At 42.1% G+C, this 22014-nt stretch overlaps 1 protein-coding gene across 2 annotated transcripts in view; it reads right to left on the bottom strand.

Moving 5' to 3' along the window:
* The window catches only part of LOC117711165 (histo-blood group ABO system transferase 1-like), a 68263-nt gene extending 46536 nt beyond the window's left edge, over nt 1-21727 (bottom strand). For both annotated transcript variants that reach the window (XM_076937667.1, XM_076937668.1), the window contains exon 1: nt 21630-21727. In XM_076937667.1, the coding sequence (XP_076793782.1) occupies nt 21630-21642 (13 nt within the window). In that variant the 5' untranslated portion in view covers nt 21643-21727. The remainder of the gene's footprint in view (nt 1-21629) is intronic.
* Nucleotides 21728-22014: the final 287 nt, after the last annotated feature.

The following is a 22014-nucleotide window of genomic DNA, read 5'->3' as shown; positions in this document are numbered from 1 at the left end:
CAGAACAAGCTGTCTCTTTTGGGCTTACAGCCTGCCTTTGATGCGGTCCCCCAACTCCATCCTTAGCTTCTTCTTCAGTTTTCATTCCTTCCTAAGTAGCAGCCTTTCCACAAGTTCTCCACACCTGGCTGTTTTGTTTTAGGGCATTCTCACTCCTGTCTCTCCTTCTTTTCTCCTCTCTTGCTCCATTTCCTTTCTCTTCCCTCTCCCTCCTCTCTGTCATCTCTCCTTCCACTAGCTTTATGTTTACCTATCCTCCTTCTTCCTCTAATCTCTCTTTCTCTTTTTTCTCATTCCACCACCAACTCTTTACCAGTCCGTTTCAGTGCAGGTTGTAATGTTTCCCAGGCTGCCCTTAGCACACTCCGTAGGACAGCCTGGAACCTCTTTTGTTTCTACTACACAAATGCTGTGATCACAGTTATGCACACCACACAAGTTTATCCAAAACTGGAGATGGAACCTATGTCCCCAGCCCTCCTGCTCCTGACTCCAACATGAACTCATTTTCCCATACTGAGCATCTTTTGGCTCAGTATGTAATGTACATTCACTAAACAACCTACATTTAAGGATACTATTCATACTTTGTAGTTGAGTGGTTCTCACTGTGTGGGTTACATCCTTTTAGCAAATCTCACTCTGAAAATATGTATATTACAATTATAACAGTAGCAAATTACAGTTGTAAACTAGCCTGCTGAGACACTAGCAAGCCCAATAGTCAGGGGCTCTGCTCCACCCTTCAGAGCACCATTCTCCCTCTGGTCATCACCTTCACCTGCATTTGCAGATCATCACACTTCACCACACCCCACAGCTCTGCCTGCCTCACAGGAGACCTGCTTGAATCCAGAACACACAGCTCCAACTGCTTCCAGGTCAGCCAAAAGTGAGGCCACAGTTACTCTCATACTTAATTACACAAAGACTCAACAAAGAAAGAGAACTTCAGACCAATTTTGCTTATAAATACCAAAACAAAAATATTCAATAATATTCTCGTAAACCAAATCCAAAACATCATTCACCATGATCAAGTAGGCTTCATCCTAGGGGTGCAGAGATGGTTCAATATACATGAAAATGCATCAACTTGATCCACTATATAAACAAAGTGAAAAAAATCACATGATCATCTCATAAGATGCTGAAAAAGCCTTCAACAAAATCAAACACCCCTTCATGTTAAAAGTCTTGGAGAGATCAGTGATGATTCCAGACACAAACATAAACATAATAAAAGCAATATACAGAAAGCTGATAACCAACATCAAATAAAATGGAAAGAAACTTGAAACAATCTCATTAAAATCAGGGATGGGATAGGCTGCTCACTCTCTGTCAATCCACTCAACATGGTATTTGAAGTTCTAGCTTGAACAAAAAGACAACAAAAGAAGATCAAGGGGATACTAATTAAAAAGGAAGAAATGAAGGTATCACTATTCTTGGATAATATGATAGTATACAAAAGTGACACAAAAACTTCTACCAGAGAACTCCAACAATTCATAAATGGCTTCGGCAAAGTGGCTGGATATAAAATTAACTCAAAGAAATCTGTAGTCTTCTGTTATACAAATGATAAACAGTCAGAGAAATAAATTAGGGAAACAACATCCTTCACAATAGCCACAAATAATATAAAATATCTTGGTATAACTCTAACCAAGTAAGTAAATAATTTCTATGGCAAGAATTTCATGTCCTTGATGAAAGAAATTAAAACCTCAGAAGTGGGAAAGATCTCCCATTCTCATTGATCAGTAGGATTAGTGAAGTGAAAATGGTCCTCCTCCTCTTTCAGCAGAGCAGTAATATCATACTCTAGTTTCTCTTCAGATTTTATGAATCTTTCACCTTTTACTAATGATTTCCATGAAGAGGATATAAATGACAAACCAGGGTTTTGATTGTTTTAAGACATTGTTTCTGTTTATAGCCACAGCTGGCCCAAACTCAGATCCACCTGCCTGGGATTAAAGCCAGCTGAGGCCAGTTATCTGCAAAACATATGCAAAAAAAATGGTCCTCTTACCAAAAGAAATCTAGGGATTAAATGCAATTTCCATCAGATTCCAACACAATATTTTAAAGAGCTTCAAATAACAATTCTCAACTCGATATGGAAAAACAAACAAAAACAAGAGAGCTAAAACAATAAAAGAACTTCTGAAGGAATCCCATCCCTGACCCCAAGCTTTACTACAGAGCAATAATGATGAAAACTGTATGGTATTGGTTCAGGTTTATCAATGGCATTGAACTGAAAACCCAGAAATAATCTCAAACAGGTGTGGACACTTGATGTTTGACAAAACAGCCAAAACCATACAATGGAAAAAAGAAAGCATCTTCAACAAATGGGGCTGATCTAACTGGATGTATGTAGGTAGAAAAATCTAAATAATCCATATATATCACCCTAAACAAATCTCATATCCAAGTAGATTAAGGACCTCAACATAAAACCAGACACACTAAATATAATAAAAACAAAAAGTGGGGAATAGCATTGACTGCATTAGTACAAGAGACAATATCCTGAACAGTGGCTCAAGCCCTAAGGTTAACAATTGATAAATGGACCATCATGAAACTGAAAAGCTTCTATAAAGCAAAAGGCACTGTCAATAGGACAAAACAGCAGCCTACAGATTTGAAAAAGATCTTTACTAACCCTACACCTAACAGAAGGATAATATACAAAATATATAAAGAAGTCAAAAAGTAGACTCCAACAACAGAAATAATCCAATTAAAAATGGCATACAGAGCTAAACAGAGAATTCTCAACAAGGGAATCTTGAATGGCCAAAAGGCACTTAAAGAAATGTTCAATATCCTTAGTAATCAGAAAAATTCAAATCAAAACAACCATGAGATTCAACCTTATACCAATGCGAATGGCTAAGATCAAAAACACAAGTGACAGAAGATGCTGGTGAGGATGTGGAGAAAGAGGAACACTCCTCCATTGCTGGTGGGATTTCAAACTTGTACATGCACTCTAGGAAATCAATCTGGCCATTTCTCAGTTGATTGGAAATAATTTTTTTTCTGAATACTCAGGTATACTGCTTATGGGCATATACCCAAAAGATGCACTACCATACCCCAAGGATTCATGCTCCACTGTGTTCATAGCAGCATTATTCATAATAACCTCAAACTGGAAACAAGCCAGATGAAAAGTCGGGAGCTGTTTGTCAGGAGCTGTTCCTGTTTGAATGGTATGATCCAGAAAAAGGAATAAATAGGCAGTTGACACGGACCAGACTCCCACAGGGCTTCAAGAATTCCCCAACCCTCTTAAATGAGTCTCTACATGAAGATGTGGGTGAGTTCCAAGGTTTGCACCCAGAATTGAGTGGGTTTATTACAATGTGAGGATGATTTACTCATCACTGCACAGAAACAGGAACAATGTCTAAGAGGAACTGAACAACTCCTTACAACCTTATAAGAGCTCCGGTAAATCAGAGGTACAATGCCTGGCATATATCCTCAGGGATGGCAAGAGATGTCTATCTCAAGCAAGGAAAGAAACAGTACTGAAAATTCCCATTGCTCGGACCATTAGGGAGGTTCAGAAGTTCCTAGGGACTGCAGGATTCTGTCAGTTATAGATCCCAGGCTTTGCTGAAATAGCTAAATCTTTACACAAGGCCACAAAGGAACAATCCAGCTTCATCTAGACTAAGGTTCAGCAAAATGTATTTGAGAAACTCAAAGTGGCCCTATTGTCAACCCCAGACTTAGGAATCCCAGGTGTTACCAATCCTTTTCACTTATTCATAGATGAATAGTGAAAGGGAATGTGCAAAGGGGTCCTAACCCAGTTCTTAGGACCCTGGAACTTCCCAGTGGCCTACCTATCAAAGAAATTAGACATTGTTGCCACCAGATGGCCACCCAGCCTCCAAATAATAGCAGCTGTTACTCAACTAGTAAAAGATGCCAACAAATTGAATTTGGGGCAGGAACAGATGATCATGACTCCTCATGTCATTGAGGGAGTCCCATATGGGGACCAGGAAAATGGAAGATTTGTTTAAATATGCCAGGGTTAATATTCAAATTGTCAACTTCAAGATTGACAAGGTAGTGGTTAGCTGTTGGCTGACTAACTCCACTCAAAATTCAGTGCAACCAAGAACTTGGCTAAGGGAAAGGTGATCTGCAGCCTATTGGGAAATTGACTCTACCAAGATACAGCCAGGGAAATGTCAGTATCAGTATCTCCTTGTGTTTGTAGACACATTTTTAGGATGAACTAAGGTATTTCCCACTAAAGGTGAGCCTGCAATGGTGGTGGTGAAAAACCTCCTGGAAGAAATTTTGACAAAGAATGGTTTTGCTCAGTTAATAAGGTCAGCTAATGGACCAGTTTTTTTGTCCAAAGTGAGTCAGAGTCTAGCCACAGCATTGGGGATTGGTTGGAAATTAAATTGTGCCTAGAAACCCAAAGTTCAGGCCATGTAGAAAGAATGAATAGAACTTTAAAGGAGACCTTAGAAACTGGCAGGGACTGGATGGCTCTCATTCTTTTGCCCTCTATAGGGTACACAATTCACCCTATCAAATGGGATTTACCCCTTTTGAAATTATATCTGGTGTACCTCCCCCTATAACTCCCAATTTGCAGGCAGAGGTCATTGCTAAATCTGAGGATCAACCACTATTAGAAAATCTGCAAGGCATTCAATGGTCACACAAACACGTTTGGCCTAAATTACATACTCTGTATGAGACAGATCTGCCACCAACACTACATGGCTATTGGCCTGGTGACTAGGTCTATGTCCAAAGAGACTACCAAGGGACCTTGGAACCAAGCTGGAAAGGCCCTACCTAATGTTCCTGACAATGCCTATGACTCTGAAAGTGAATGGAGTGGTGATGTGGATCCATCATACTCACGCACCAGCTGATTCCTTTGCCATGAAAGAAGACCTCCAAGGACCAAGCCAGACATGAAAAGCCTCCAAAAATCCTGAAAATCCACTCAAGCTCAAGTTATCCCAATCCTGACTCTGCTAGCTGTGTTGGTAACTGTATGATCATCATCCTCAGACATGCACCAGCCCCTGAATTTAACTTGGAGACTTATAGATGTACCCAGTGGAGAAGTCATTCATCAAACCTCCAGGGTGGCTCCCCTGAAAATGGTATCAAGAACTATACTTTGACTTGCACCCACTGTTCTGGAGCTATAGCCAGTAGCAGCTGTTTCCCAAATATGTTTATATTTGTCCATGGAATGAGCAAAAAAGAACAAGTGCATGAGCCCTGCTGACTTTTTCTATAAATCTTGGGGATGCAAAAGTATGGGACATTTATATTGAACACACTCCATCCAAAATGACTATATTAAGGTAGATAGGAACCCATAGGTGGTCAGGGGGCCCAAAGTTGTAAACATGGGAAGGACAAGCTTCCTGTGCATTGATTGTGGCAAGTCCCAATACCCCCAGTGTAAGCTCATTAAGTTGACTTTCATTGAGGCAGGAAAGAGGGTGAGGGCAGCTGATTGGATAATGGGGCTCATGGAGAAGGAACTATTTTTACCTTACAACTCAGCCACTTTTTCCACCTCAAGCAATAGGATCCAAGCAGGCCCTCCAGCTTCCAGCCAGACCAACTAGGACACTTCCCCCAAAGCTCTGGCTAACAACTTCCCCAACATGACCAGAACACAGACCTTCAAGAGAGTACCTGACACAACTAGTAAAAATGAAGATCCCCTAATAAATCTACTAGACTGGTCTTTTAATGTTATCAATGCCTCTGGATCAGATCTGGCCTGCTCCTGCTGGCTGTGTGATAACACTTCCCCCCAAATCCCTTACTATGAATAGACAGCAATGGAAAGTAAATATAGCTGATCTACTGACTCATCTAAATGCCAGAGACAACAGAGGCCACAGAGGCCTGGGTTAACTCTCTAGCAGGGACCTGACGAGGCCAAGCATACAGAGCTCTACATTGATTCCTCTGCCTTCCCTATGCAACTTCTTTGTCAAGGTCAGTAGTTCCACCCATATGTATCTTATCCCACCTATGGATGTTTGGTGGGCATGCTCTATAGACCACATATCCTGTGCACACACTGGTGTCATTGATAGCACACAGGATTGCTGTGTATTGGTGCAGTTGGTCCCCTGGATAATTTACCACACTGGTAAAGAAATGTTCTGAAGTTTAGGAAGGGACCTAACTTGGGTGAGACAAGAACCAGTAACTGTGTTGTACTTCTCAGTCTAGAAGTGGCAAGAGCAGGTATGGGGATAGCTTCCTAGCAATCCAAAGTCAACATTATTCCAGCCTCAGAATGGCCATTGACATATATATATATTAGAAAACTATATATAACACTTACAAGAATCCCTGTCATCCTTAGCAGAGGTGGTAATGAAGAACCGGAGATGCCTAGACCTAGTTTTCCTTCAGTGAGTTGGTCTATGTCCCTCCCTAGAAGAAGAACATTGTTTCTACATTGACCCTTTATGGGTAGTAAAAGAGTCCATGGCCAATGTATGAGAGGAATTTGCAAAAAGAAAGTAAGAGTGAGAAGAATCCCAGCATTTAAGTCTATCTTTAAGTGTTTCTCCTGGCCCACAAACTTAATAGTGATTCTATTGTGCCCTCTACTCATCTTACTTTTCTTGCTTACCCTTGGATTCTGCATTTTAAACAGACTTTTTGCCTTTGTGTGAGAAAGGCTTGGAGCTATCCAGTCAGTTGTTCTTTGCTCCCAATATGTTGAGCTCAGGCACTCAAGGTGAGATAGTAATAACAATGAGGAACAGAGACCATATGACCATGGCCTACCATTAGGCCAACTCAGGAACCCATGATTGGGCTTCCTTAGGAACTGGAAAAAGGTTGAAGGTGAGACTTCCATTTTGAATGAAGGCCTTTAGCATGTTCCTACCTTTCACCTAGTTCTGGAATGCAGGCCCAACATTGTATCTTGTTCCTTAGTCCTTGGAAAAAGACCTCAGTAGGAGATCAGAGCCATCTTCCACAGAAACAATCAGGAAAAGCCTGTGTTTCTCTAAGGGGGTGCAAGTGGCCTTGATGATAAATGACTCAACAGTCATGAGGCCTGACCTTTGTAACCACTTTGTAACCTTTCCTATCTGTTCCTGTCATGAAAATGAGTATAAAATACTAACCAATTAGAAGCTGACTTATGTGGAAAATTACTGAGTGTGTAGTGTTCCCTACAAAAGCTGTGCCTCCCTGAGCTCAGGGCTTTCATTTTGATCCCACTGCCTTGGTGATGGTAAGAGTCCCTGCTAGAGCTGGTAATAAAAGGCTCCTGTATGACTTGCATCAGAATTGGCTCCTTGATGATCTTTGGGGTTTCTGCAGCCTGGGAATAACACTTTCCAGACACTCAGGGGCCTTTAAGAAATTGTGAGTTTCTTTTTTAAACATGTGATGTTTCTATATGAGTCTTGGGAGTCTTACCCTCTCTCCTGGAGGGAAAAATGTTGTTTCAATTCATAAGAAGCTGCTACTGAATGCCATCTACCTGGTCTAATGGCATTCATACAGTACCATGCTTAGTAGCTGGTGTCTGTTAAAGACAGAGTGCCTTAGGTAATTTATACATGATGGCTGCTTGACATGTACCTCAGTTATGTGGCTCATCCTAATGAGTTATTGGAACTGTACTCAGTTCTGGCCTTGTAGAGAGGAGACCTGCACTGCAGACCAGGGGCATTAGAAATGGTAGACGTCCTCCACTCTAATAATTAATTTTACTAACTTCACTAACATACTGTTGTATCTAGACTAGAAAGGATTTATGCTCAGGATATACATGATTACTGCAATTAATGAAAAAATAAAAGAAAACCTCAAGTATATAGCTTTGTTTATATACTGAGAGTGCGTCTGAACACAAAATCAGTGCTGGTGTAAAGGGAGGGAAGCTCAGAGTCTCAAGTGCCGGCTGTGGAAGCTATGCTTTTGTTTTTTAAATTATTTTGGGACTTTTAAATATCTGGATATTTTGGACCACTGAATTTCCATAGAAAGTTTAGCTTCCATTAGTTAATTTTTATAAAAATTCTTCTGGAGTTTTCCTTGGTATTATGCATGATCCACCCACCAGCCAAGTCAGAAGGCAGCTTAGCAATATCAGATATTCCCACCTATGCATGAGTACCTATGTATTCTTTTCTTTAAGCAACATTTAATTCAATAGGATTTACTGAAAATTCTATAAAATTGTCCAAAAGTACTTTTAGTTTTCAGATATGACTGAATTTTTTATTTTGATTTAAAAGTATTATACTGTAAAACTAATTTGGGCACTGACTTTGGTTCCTGAAACCTTGTTCAGATGACATAGTCACTGAGCATGTAACATATAAAGAGATGAGACATGAAAATACATGTATAAAGGATCAAAGGTAACTGGGACCACACACAGAGAGGGAAAGTCAGCACTGGAAACATGAAGAGAAGAAACCAAACACCTAACAATGGCTGCACAGCTTAAGACTTGAGGGTTATTTTTTCATAATTTTTAATACTGAATTTAAAAGAAATAGATATGAAAAGAAAAGATAACACAGTGTTTATATATAAATGAACATTCATGACACTGAGACCATAATAAACATTTATGTTAAAATTAATATGACAAGAAATAGACACAGACAAGAGAAAAATGGAGGATAGTACCTACAGCCAAGTTGACGACCTAGGAGGAACAAAGGCTCAGAATCAAGAAAACAATGAAAAAGTCTCCAATAAGCAGCCAGGCTAGCTTCTGATGTCACTACAAACAGAAAGGGGAAAAAATTATACCCCCAAAGAAGGAAATAGACAATAAAGATAAGAGTGAAACTAAACAAACCAGAAAGAAACAAAGACACAATAAAAAAAAAATACCAAAGGCTAATTCTTTGAAATCATTAACAAAATCAGGAAATTAACTGGTAAGTACCAGAGAAACAGGGCAGGCAATCATGGTTCATACCTTTCATCATAGTACCAGGGAGGTAGAGGCAAGTGGGTATTTGATTCAATGACAGCCTGGTCTATTAAGTGAGTTCAAGAACAGCCAGATTTACACAGAGAAACCCTGTCCGGAGAAAGAAAGAAAGAAAGAAAGAAAGAAAGAAAGAAAGAAAGAAAGAAAGAAAGAAAGAAAGAAAGAAAGAAAGAAAGGAAGGAAGAAAGGAAGAAAGAAAGGAAGGAAGCTGAGAAACAAGTGATTAAAATCTAAATGTAAGAGCAGCCGCAATGCCAATAGAAAATGCTCAGTAAAAAAAAAAAAAAAAAAACATAAGTTTGATTCTCTGTGACATTAATTGAGTCCAAGATGCCCCAGATGTGACCCCAGATGCATGATCTAAAGGGGGGGGTATAAATGCAATCAATAAGCACTTTGAATGTCCAGCCTCCAGGAACAAGACACACTGTGAGGGTGGAGGAGGCAGAAACAATTTCTGAATATATAAAGATCCTTTGGGCAGGCAGATGACCAGCTTGTCTGCTCCTCTGAAGACACCACATTCTCAAGGCCTCCAAGAGGTTGGTTGAATACAGGGCAACTGGACAACAAACCACACAGTCTAAAGGACTCACAAAAGACCTGTTGCAGCAGGGCAATGAATCAGCAGCTTGTCTGCCTCTTTGAAGACCCCACAATCTGAAGGCCTCACAGTAGGTCTGCTAAAGCCAAGGTCACAGGCCTACCAGGAGACTGGCAGCAACCCAGGAACACAAGAGGCAGGCACTGGACAGAGACACCCAGGCCATCTAACATCAGGAATAACAAAATGGCAAGAGGCAAGTGCTAGACCATATGCAACAGAAGCCAATGTATTTTGTGTCATCAGAACCTGGTTCTCCTATAGCAGCAAGCCCTGGATAACTCAACATACCTGAAAATCAGAAAGCTGACATAAATACTATCTCATAAAGATAACATAGTCCTCTAAAGAAGATATAAGTAACTCACTGAAAGAAACAGAGGAAAACACAGGCAAATAGGTAGAAACCCTTAAAGAAGAAACAAATATGTCCCTTAAAAAATACAGGAAAACACAATCAAATGGGTGAAGGAATTGAACAAAGCAATGCAATACCTAAATGTGGAAATAGAAATAATAAAGAAAACACAAATGGATATAGAAAACTTAGGAAAGAGATCAGGAATTACTGATGTAAGCATCACCACAGAATACAAGAGATAGAAGAGAGAATCTCAGGTGTAGAAGATACCTTAGAAGATATTGACACAACTGTCAAAAAAATTCAAAACATAAAAAAATCCTAACCCAAAACATCCAGGAAATACAGGATGCAATAAAAACACCAAATTTAAAAATAATACGCATAGAGAAGAGTGAAGATTTCTAGCTCAAAGGACCCAAAAATATCTTCAACAAAATCATAGAAGACTTCTCCAACCTAAGGAAAGAGATAGCCATAAACATACAAGAAGCCTATAGAACACCAAATAGACTGGACCAGAAAAGAAAATCCACTTTTCACATAATAATCAAAACACTAAATGCAAAGAACAAAGAAAGAATATAAAAAGCTGCAAGGGAAAAAGGTCAAGTAACATATAGAGGCAGGCTTATCAGAATTACCCAAGACTTCTCAACAGAGACACTAAACCCAGAAGAGACTGGACAGAGGTCATGAAGACCCTAAGAGAACACAAATGCCAGCCCAGCAAAACTCTCAATCAACATAGATGGAGAAACCAAAATATTCCAGGACAAAAACCAAATTCAAACAGTATCTACAAACTCAGCCCTACAGAGGGTTCTAAAGAAATACCCCAACACAAGGAGAGTAAGAACCAAACACATTTAACAGACATCTACAGAACATTTCACTTTAAAACAAAAGATTATACCTTCTTCTGAGCACTTCATGGAACCTTCTCCAAAATTGGTCATATAATCAGTCACAAAATAGCCTCAGCCAATACAATAATATTGAAATAATTCAAAGCATCATATCAGATCACCACAGATTAAGGCTGGTCTTCAATAACAAGAAAATCAACAAGAAACCCACATACCCATAGAAAGTGAACAACTGTCTACTTAGTGATAACTTGGTAAGGGAAAAAAATAAAAAAAAATAAATAAATTACAGACTTCCAGGAATTCAATGAAAATGAAGACACAAAGTATCCAAATTTATGGGACACAATGAAAGCAGTGCTAAAAGAAAAATTCATAGGAGTGGGTGCCCTGTAAAGAAATTGGACATATCCTACAGTAGCAACTAAAAAGCACATCTGAGAGCTCTAGAACAAAGGAAGCAGACAGCAGAAAATACTCAAACTCAGAGCTGAAATCAACCAAACAGAAATAAAGAGAACTATGCAAAAAATCAACAAAACCAAAAACTGGGGGTTTTTGAGAGAATTAACAAAATAGATAAACCCCTAAGCAAACTAACTAAAGGGCCCAGAAACACTATCTAAATCAACAAAATCAGAAATGAAAAAGAAGGCATAACAACAGAAATTGAAAAAATATTTAAAAATCATCATATCCTTTTACAAAAGTCAATATTCAACAAAACTGGAAAATCTGAATGAAATGGACAATTTCTAGACAGATACCACATACCAAAGTTAAATCAAGAGCCGGGAAATGATCTAAACAGGCCCAAGTGCCCTAAGGAAATAGAAGAAGTCACTTAAAAACCTCCCAACCAAAAAATAGCAGAATTCTATGAGACCTTCAAAGAAGAGATAATACCAATATTTCTCAAACTATTCCATAAAATAGAAACAGAAGGAACACTACCTAACTCATTCTATAAAGCCACAATTACTTTGGTACTTAAACCACACAGAAACCCAACAAAAAAAGAGAACTAATTTCACTACTCAATAAAATTCTCCCAAACTGAAGCCAAGAACAAATAAAAAAGATTATCTAGCATGATCAAGTAGGCTTCATCCCAGGGTTGGAAGGTTGATTCCATATATGAAAATCTATTCACGTAGTCCACTATATAAATAAACTCAAAGAAAAAAACTTACAGGATCATCTCATTAGATGCAGAAAAAGCATTTGACAGAATAAAACACCCCTTCATGTTAAAAGTATTGGAAAGATCAGGAATTCAAGGTCCATTCCTCAACATAATAAGAGCAATAGACAGCAAACCTACACCCAAATCAAATTAACTGGAGAGATAGTTGAAGCAATCCCACTAAAATCAGGGCTAAGATAAGGATGACCATTCTCCTTATATCTATTCAATGTAGTACACAAAGTTCTATCTAGAGCAATAAGACAACAAGAGGAGGTCAAGGGGATAAAAATTGGCAGAAATGAAGTCAAGGTATTTGTAGACAATATGATACTATACATAAGCAGCCCAAAACATTCAACCAGAGAACTTCTACCACTGATAACTTCAGCAAAGTGGCTGAATATAAAATTAACTCAAATAAATCAGTTGCCTTTCTTCATACAAATGATAAATGGGCTGAGATAGAAATTAGAGAAACAACACCTTCACAATAGTCACAAATAATATAAAATATCTTGGGGTAACTCTAACCAAATAATTGAAAGATCTGTATGATAAGAACTTCAAGTCTCTCAAAGAAATGGAAGAAGGCCTCAGAAAATGGAGAGATCTCCCATGCTCATGGATTTGTAGAATTAACATAGAAAAATGGCCATCCTACAAAAAGCAATCTACAGATTCAATGCAATCCCCATCAAAATCCCAACACAATTCTCCAAAGATGTGGAAAAAGCAACTCTCAAATTCACCTGGAAAAACAAAATACCCAGAATAGTGAAAACAATTCTTAACAATAAAAGAACCATTTGGGGAATCATGATCCTTGACCTCAAGCTATACTCCAGAGCAATAGCAATAAAAAACAGCATGATGTTGGTACAGACAGAGAGGTTGATCACTGGAATAGAACTGAAGACCCAGAAATACAACCACACACTTACAGACACTTGATCTTTGCCAAAGAAGCCAAAAAAATACACTGAGAAAAGAAAGTACTATTAATAAATAGTACTGGTCTAACTGGCAGTTTGTATGTAGAAAAAAATAGGACCTACTTTGTCACCTTGTATAAAGCTCAAGTCCAAGTGAATCAAGGACCTTGACATAAAACCAGATACACAGAATCTAATAGAAGAAAAACTGGGAAAAAGCTTCAAACACATTGGCACGGAAAATTTTCCTGAACGGAGCACCAGTGACTCAGGCTCTAAGATCAACAATTGACAAGTTGGATCTCATGAAACTGAAAAGCTTCTGCAAAGCAAAGAACACTGTCAATTCAATAGGACAAAATGTCAACCTGTAGAATGGGTAAATATTTTTACTAACCCTACATCTGATAGAGGGCTATAAACACAAATATACAAAGAACTCAAGAAGTTAGACTCCAGAAAACTAACCCAATTTAAAAATGGACCACAGAAATAAACTGAGAATTTTCAACTGAGGAATCTCGAAGGGCTGAGGAGTACTTATAGAAATGTTCAAAGTCCTTAGTGATCAGAGGAATGCAAATTAAAACCACCCTGAGATTCCATCTTACACCAATCAGAATGGCTAAGAACAAAAACTCAGGTGACAACACATGCTGGCAAGGATGTGGAAAAAGAAGAATGCTTCTCCCTTGTTGGTGGGATTGCTAACTGGTATGACCAGTCTGGAAATCAGTCTGGAGGTACCGCAGAAAATTGGAAACAGACCTACCTGAATATCCAGCAAGACCCCTCTTGGGCATATACCCAAAAGATGCACCAGATGCACCATCATGCCACTGGGGCATGTTCCACTATGTTCATAGAGGCCCTATTTGTGATAGTCAGAAGCTGGAAACAGCCCGGTAGTCCCACAATAGAAGAATGTGTGGGATCAAAGGTAGCTTGGTTCACAGTTGAGCTAAGGCTCGAAACTCCAGAAATCCTGAAGGGACTATAGGCACCTCGCCTGCTCCAGTGCACCAGGCCCCTGTCACGAGCTGCATTCCCCCATAGGTTTGTGGTCATCAGTCACCTAAGGGCAATGCCCCAAGCCCTTCTACATGTAAAGAATGAGAGGTCATATAGGCTCAAGACAGACCTCCATTTTAATGAGGTACCTAAATGACTGGAAAGCTTAGCCAATAAGCTTTCCTTCCTAGACACTCCTCCCTGCAAAAGGTATTTAACCTCAGGCCCACCCTGAGAAATGGGGTATGGTTTTACACATTCACTTTCCATCATATGACAGTATATGCCTTAAAACCATGGACTGTCTCTTTTCATAGGGATTCACCGTGGGGACCCACACAGATGACTTTCACCTACAGAGCTGCCTTCTAATCTCCCATTAAAGGTCTCTCTGTGCCCCCAGCCATGGCTGCAACCAAGCCAAGCCTGCTGCTGCCTCCGATAAGCCAAGGACTCTCCTGATGGGCCAGCCAGTGCTCCCCTCTTCCCCCTCAGCCCCTTCCTAGATCCAGCCTGCAGGTCCCACTCTGTTCTCAGCTCTTACACAGCTCCCAATGGTGGCTGGATTCCCAAGAGCCTGGGAACCAGATGGCCCCTGCCTTGAAACCCAAATCAGCTCTAGCTGCCCCTTACCTCAGACTGTGCTTCACCACCCCTGGAGTGGTGTCCTGGGGCTTCCCTACTGCCCAACACCCGCTCAGTGATGGTGTAAGCTAAGTGTGGTCAAACTCCCCATATCCAGCATCCTCAGTGGCTGTGCCCTGTGGTGAAGAGGACACTGGACCCCATAACCCTACAAGAATGGATACAGAAAAGGTGATTCATTTACACTATGGAATATTACACAACTATTAAGAACAAGGATATCATGAGTTTTGCATGCAAATGGATGTAACTAGAAAATATCATTGGGAATGAGGTAACTCAGACCCAAAAGGACATACATGGTATATACTCACTAATAAGGAGATACTAGCCAAAAAAAAAACTACAGGATACCCAGGATGCAAACCATGTTATCACTTGCATAATATTCAATAAGCATTCTTGTCAAGCACTGAGGACACCCAGAGCAAAGAGGGAGACCCAACAAGCACCCACATTCTTGATTGTTCCGTTCCCCAGGAGCCTGCACTTTCTAAGAAGCCATTTCACACAGCAGCCATGGCCACATAGCTAACCAGCCACCACTGTGTGTAAACTCCAGGCTTAAATTCTCTGGTGGGAGTCCTCTCTACCTCCTGCACTGCACCAACTTCTGGGGCTGGGCCTCCTCTGCAGTGTCTCTCCTCCTAACACACTCACTTCATAGGCTCCTACACACCAGGCTTCTCACTTACACAGAGACTCACATCTCCAAGCCTATGTCCTATTCCTGCTGACTGTGGCAGGCACACTTCCTGGTCCCTGGCTTGCTCATACCAAACAGTGTTCACTAAATTTCACTTGGAATAAAAAGAGATTCAACAACGAGAGTAGCTTAAGAACAGGACCTAATTTGTCAAGTGCCTCAGATAACTGAACACATTAATCTTTAAGGTATTTGTCTTGATGCCAGATGCCAAGATGTCTCCTCAAGACAGGGGCCAGGTCCTTAACTGGGGTCTGAATGGAATGGACATCCACTGCAGAATTCCAGGTCCTCTGAGGACCCCAGAACAACTGAAATGACTAGTCTCTGACCTGAGGCCATAAGAAGTCAGGAACTGGTTTGTTCCTTATCCTGACTGAAGACTGAGTCATAGACATCGAAAGTTATCACATTATGTACTTTATGTCTTTTACTACAGGATGACTGTTAACATATATTGGGAAGGAAAGGTGACAACTAAACACTGGGTGGAGGGGTAAAGAAAGGACAGACAAGATCCTAGGAAAGCATTCCCAATGACAGGAACAGGGGTTGCAGTTATATCACCACAATTCCACTCACCCTTCCCACTGTGTCTCCAAACCTTATTCCCATAGCAAGAAGGGAGCATCTCACCCCTTCACACTCCAAGGACTTACTGAGACATCAGTGAGCCTAAAGACAGCATGGCTGACTGAGCACTAACACTGTGACTGTTGGAATCACATGTGTCCTGCTCCGAGTGACTCCATACTATATAAGTCAGGGTTCTCTCAGCCTATGCATTGCCATAAAGGGCTCCATCATCTGTCCAGCACCACCCATCCAGCAAAGAATGATAAAATCCTTATTCCTCGAAATAAGAAAGGAGTTACCCTATGGCCCTATGAGATTATGGGTGTGAGTTGAGAGCAGAGGAACATGTGCACATATTAAAATCATATCTGTGAAAATGGACTGTGTGGTAGTTTACACATGAATGACACAAATGGGTTTATATATTTGAATGCTTAGTCAGTGGTGAGGGACACTGTTTGAGAAAGATTAGGAAGTGTCACCTTGTTAGAGTAGGTGTGGACTTGTTGAAGGAAGCTTGTAACTGGGTATGGGATTTAAGGGTTCAAAAGTGCAGGAACCAGCTCCAGATTGGGTCCCACAAAATCTCTGACTTGGCAGAGGTCAGGATGCAAACAGCCATTGTCTCTACCACTGCCCTTGCCCGCGGGTAGTCCAGGGTAGTGTGTCAGCAGCGAAGGTCCGCTGCTGCCTCTGTCACTGTCTCTGCAGCAGAGAGAAGAGAACCCCAAAGGCGCTTCGGGAAAGCCAGCGTCTTCTGAAGTGTTACAGCTCTTTGCTAAGCCGGGAGGTGCCAGCTAGGTAGTGGGGAAAGAGAGTAGATGTCTTGCCCAGTGTTAACAGCTCTCGTTGAGTCGGTAAGTGGCCCCAGCTAGCTGGTGAAGAGGGGAGGATCCACGACAGAAGCTCTTGGACAATGGAGATGATTCTTGCATGCCTTTACTTCTCAATTAAGCTCAATATATACAGTTTGGGGTGGGTTAAGATTTTAGCAGCAGGTAATCCCATTGGCTTGGTCTGAGATTTTGGGGATGCCTCATATGCATGTGGGGAGAGCCTGGGGCACTGTTCCTATGTGACCCAATGACCTATAGACCTCTCTCTGTTTTTGTTTTGTTTTGTTTTGTTTTCTCTCTCTGATTTTGGGGATGCCTCATATGCATGTGGGGAGAGCCTGGGCACTATTCCTATGTGACCCAATGACCCATAGACCTCTGTCTGTGGGAGGGGCTGTGAAGGGCAGAAGCTGAGAGAGCCAGGGGCCCAGGAACAGAGCTGAACGTCTTCCATCCCAGGGGTTCTCTGGGATTCAAATGCTCATTTGACCAGGCACCTGGCTGTCTCTCAAAGCTCAGCGCTGCACAATTCCCTCTCTTTTCGTTTATAAAGGAGAGAGAGGTGTCATTAGAATAAATGTCTCCTGTGGTGGAAATGATACTGAACCAAGACCTGATTGGTAGTTACCGTTGCAATGTTACTCATTTTTTGCTTTAGAAACCGAATGAGGCAGGGTGCCAAGAGCAGCAAGGCTGCAATGGCTAGTATGGGGCCAAGGAGGGGAAGAATCCAAGCCATCAAGGGGTTAGAATACAAAGGGGTAGGGGTGTTGGGAGTATAGCAAGCTGGGAGGTTCCCCAGAGCTCTTCGAGCATTTGTACATCTTGTTCTACCAGCCCAGATTCACTGACATCAACGCAACATTCCTCCCCCAGCAAAACACAAGTCCCTTCCCCCCCCCCAGTTCAACAGTCAAGTCCAGGGCCCTCCAGTTTTGGAGAGCAACTCCTGCTAAAGAGGTTATTTGGATTTGAAGAGATTCAAGGCTGTCTGTCGTAGAGACCATTGCGTGGTCAAGCTTGTCCTGGAAGTCGTCAGCCAGATGCTGTGTTTGGACAAGGGCTGCCCCAGCAGTTCCAGCAGCACCAAGTGAAACAGCAAGGCCTAGTCCAATGAGCAGAGGGATGAAGATCTCTCTCTTCTTTTGGCTTCCTCCCATCTGCAAGGCGAGCTCTTCAGGTTAGTAGAGATAAACCTGGGGAACAACAATCACAGGGGCGCAGGAGCCTTGAAAATGAGGGTAGATACAGGCACCTGTAGTGCCCTTGCACCAGAGGAGGGCAGGAGGGTTAACACATACTGATTTGGTAATGGTGATGCCATGAGCACATGTGAGATGGGGTTTCGAGGAGGGTCTTACAAGGCAAAGAGGTGGGGGTAGGTCAAAGAGAGGAATGTCCTGTGTTTTCCTGGTGGACAGAGGTCCATGGAGGTTGTAAAGTGAAAACTTAATGGGAACGGCAGTCAATAATGGTCGGGAGAGGGAGGCACAGAAAAAGCATTGGGAGGAATTGGGATGGGTCATTATGGGAAGGAGATCCGCTACATATTGGATGTGTTGTAGCCAGGAGAGGGTAGCTTGTAGTTCCTCCTGAGACTGGTTTTCCTGTTGGATAATATTTGCATGAGTAAAGGCTGATTTTGGGGCAGGGACAAGTTCATAGGAGATATGCTTCCTGTTGGCCCAATGTGAACTCTAGGACTTTGGACTAGAAATGTGGTTGAACTCTTTAAGGGGATTTAATGTGCATCTAAGTAGGAGCAGGGAAGACAGCAGCTGACAGTGATGTAAATAATGAGAGCCCAGCTCCACTTCAGAGGGAAGAATATCCCTGAGCGGCCTGAGGACCATGCTTGAGATATTTTGTTAAAGACTGTGGCAGCTTTCTGCCCTTGTCCAATTGAAGGCTTTTGGATGAATGGTGTAAAATGGGCAATTACAAAACAGCCTAGTATTGACTGTAGCACTTGGTTGTTGGTGGTAACCCTTATGCAGATCTATTATGGAAAGGTGCAAGCTGGACAAAGAGAAATACAAAATGCCCTATGTGAGAAGAGAAGGAGCACCTGAACATGTGATGGAGCTAAGCCCAGTGCTCGAGGAAATAAGTAGTTTAAAGAAAAGCCTGATGCACCTCACTCGGTCCTCACCCTATCTAAAGGGATTTCCTGTGTCCCTCTCCCTTTCTCTGTGCTTACTCTGGGTGTAGCTCCCATTTTGCTGAAGACACCAGCTTGTCCAGGAGTCTGCCTGTGACTGTGCCCCCACTCAGGGAGGAGAAGAACAGTAGAGGGGAGCTTGAACATGATCAGCTGTGCCTGAGGCCGAGAGCCTTAAGGGAAGCAGATGATGATGCATATGGCTGCTCAGATGGGGTCACCCACACAATGGCATTTCTACTATCACTATGCTACACCTGCTCCAGGTTGACCCACACTCCTTCACTGCAGCATCCAAGTCCAATGTCCCACAAGGATGTAGGCAGGGAAGGACACATCCAAGAATACAGATCCTCTGATGCCCCAATACCCTAATGACCAAGTTCCAAGAGGGAACCCAAGATGGCTCCTCCAGAGACCCAGGCTGGTGCTCAGAAGCCCCTTCCTTCCCTGCCTATGCAATCCAGACCATTATTGTGGGCATACACTCACACCTAAGGAATATCTATCTTTCTATCTATCTATCTATCTATCTATCTATCTATCTATCTACTTGTCTATTTCTTCTATCTATCTCACATATCACACACATACACACAAACACACACACACACACACACACACACATACATGCATATGCTCTGCCATCATTAGTCTCACCCCAGAGCATCCTGAGCTGTTCCTACCTTGAGACTTGGCTCTCTGAAAGGTCCAAGCAGTTGGTTACACACTACAACTCCAGTTGCAGGACTGAGCAGTACCCTCTGCATCCCTAGCCCCATAGTCCTGTACCAAGACCTAGAATTTGTCCTCTGGCTGATAGGGCCAGTAGACTCACAGGAACAACAAACCCTGCAGGTAGAAGTGACTGCACAAGAATCATGGTGCCAGCAGGTGTCCTATTCTGGCTAGTGCTTCCAGGCCTGTTCCAGACCTCTTCACACTTCTGTTTCTTAGCAGTGTTCTCCTAATTCACTTGTAGTGAGAACACAGAGTCACCCAGAGATGACAGGGTCAAACAGAATGAAGTTTGGTGCACACAAAACTTGTTTAAATTTTAATTCATACTTCTTGTTCCTCTGTCATGTAATTGCTGTAAACCTTGATCCTCCCACTCCTGTTAGCCATGGGCTCCATGGACATAGTACAGCACTGCATAGAAACGCACTGTGTGGCAGAAACGTGGAGCCTTAGGGCCATAGCATATCTCACCATCGACCCTCACTTCCGTCCTAGCCATCCATCTGGCTTTCACTACCTGCTTTAGAGCTAGGAGGTTTTCTCTCCAGGGAACTGGAAAACAGCCAAGCAAATCACATGATTCTATTCTCCCTCCTCCCATCACTTAGCCCATTAGAAGGGAGACGCCTCACAGTTTATATGCAGGAAGACTCGAAGCTGTGGAGATACCTACCTACCCTTCCCAGCCTTCAATATAGAGTCAGTAGAGTAAGTTTCTTGTAAATATCAAAACACTGACTTAGAACTGGGCATTTCTTTCCCTTTGTATAGTGGCTTCCCTAACACACACACACAGCAGAGACTGACCCAGGCACTTTGCAGGTAGAGGCAGGAAAGTCAAGATGTCAAGGTCTCATCCTTGACTACCTAGTAAATCCTACATCAGCCTGAGATAAGACACTCAGTCTGAACAAAAGACTAATTTTAAATTTTATGTGGTGGAAGCAAAGTCCCCTGGACAGCTAACACAAAGATGAGGGATATAGCCTGGGGACTCACACCTGTAGGGACAAGGTATTAGAAAGACTACACAAACAGGTCAGTGGGACACAAAGGAGAGCCCAGAAATAGACAGAAATAAGTCAGTCCACTGGTCTTTAGCAAAGAATTGAGGCTAATAAAATGGGTAAATGACAGTCCTGGATCCCTTGAACAATCACATGCAAAACAAACAGGTACAACATTTCTCTGCCTTCATAAATGTTAATTCCATGCAGCTTAAGTCACAGGTTTAAATGCAAACCACTTACTATAGGCCCACTTAGGAGGAAATGGAGACTATGGAAGTTTTAGTGATGACCTTTCAGATACAATACCAAAGGGCAGATACCTGAGAGTCATGATTAAAGCTACTCTTCCTTAAAATTAATGTTTTTCTCCTATAATAAATGCAAAAAACGTGAAATGTACTGATTGCAAAAGACAATCCAGGACTACAGTCCAAAGTACATAAGGAATTCATAAACTCCAGCCACATAAAACCTACCAACCTGAATGTGGTGGTTAAACGTAACTGTTAGCACGGTAAGAACTAGCATCAACTAAGACACATCTCTGGGAAGTCATTTTAGTGATGAGTTGATGAACTGGGTAGACAACAGCTTCCTGAAGTGGCCCAGTTATAGAAGGGTCCAGGGAAGAGCCTTGCTACCTGCTTCCCTCTTTTAGCTTCTTGCGGTAAGTGTGCCTCTCAGGGGAACCACTGACACCACTGCTGCTTGTCAACACCCTCATCTGAGAAACAGTTCAGTGGCTGCACTGTGAACATGGCAACAACTGCCCCACTTACCCACCCATCATCACTACACACACACAAACACACAGATCCAGGGACCTTCAGGGTTCCTGCCGGCTCAGCTGACCACGTCCTGGAGACTCTGAACCACTGGCCCGTCCCAGAAACAAGGAACCCAGAACCAGATGGTAAGCAATCTATGAAGGGTACCCACAGCCAGCCCCCTTCTCACCCCTCAGCTCACCTCTGAGGTTCATGTCAGGACTCAAGATGGTTCAGTTTCTGCGCAGCAAGTTGTTAGGCACAGGCCAGACCTCAGGCACACAACAGGACTCACCCGCAGGAGAGACAATACCCAGCTCTGAACACCTGTGGGCGGGGAAGAACTCTGGCAGATTTCTGATTTGCTTAAGCATGTGTACAGGAACCAGGTATCCTTAGAAGGTATCCCCAAGGACACAGGCAGTATCTCACCACACCTCATATCACAGGGACTGTGTGTGCCTCCCCTCTGCTGTCATGCTCTACCTGTCCTGACTGTGGTCCCCAAATCCGTCTTTAATGTTTGTTGCAGCTTAGCTTCCTTCCTATGCTAGTAACCCCCCCGGAAGCTCTCCTCACCTGACTGT

Source organism: Arvicanthis niloticus, chromosome 6 (assembly GCF_011762505.2).
Source record: "Arvicanthis niloticus isolate mArvNil1 chromosome 6, mArvNil1.pat.X, whole genome shotgun sequence".
NCBI lineage: Eukaryota > Metazoa > Chordata > Mammalia > Rodentia > Muridae > Arvicanthis > Arvicanthis niloticus.
This window is presented reverse-complemented; position numbering and strand designations above follow the sequence as displayed.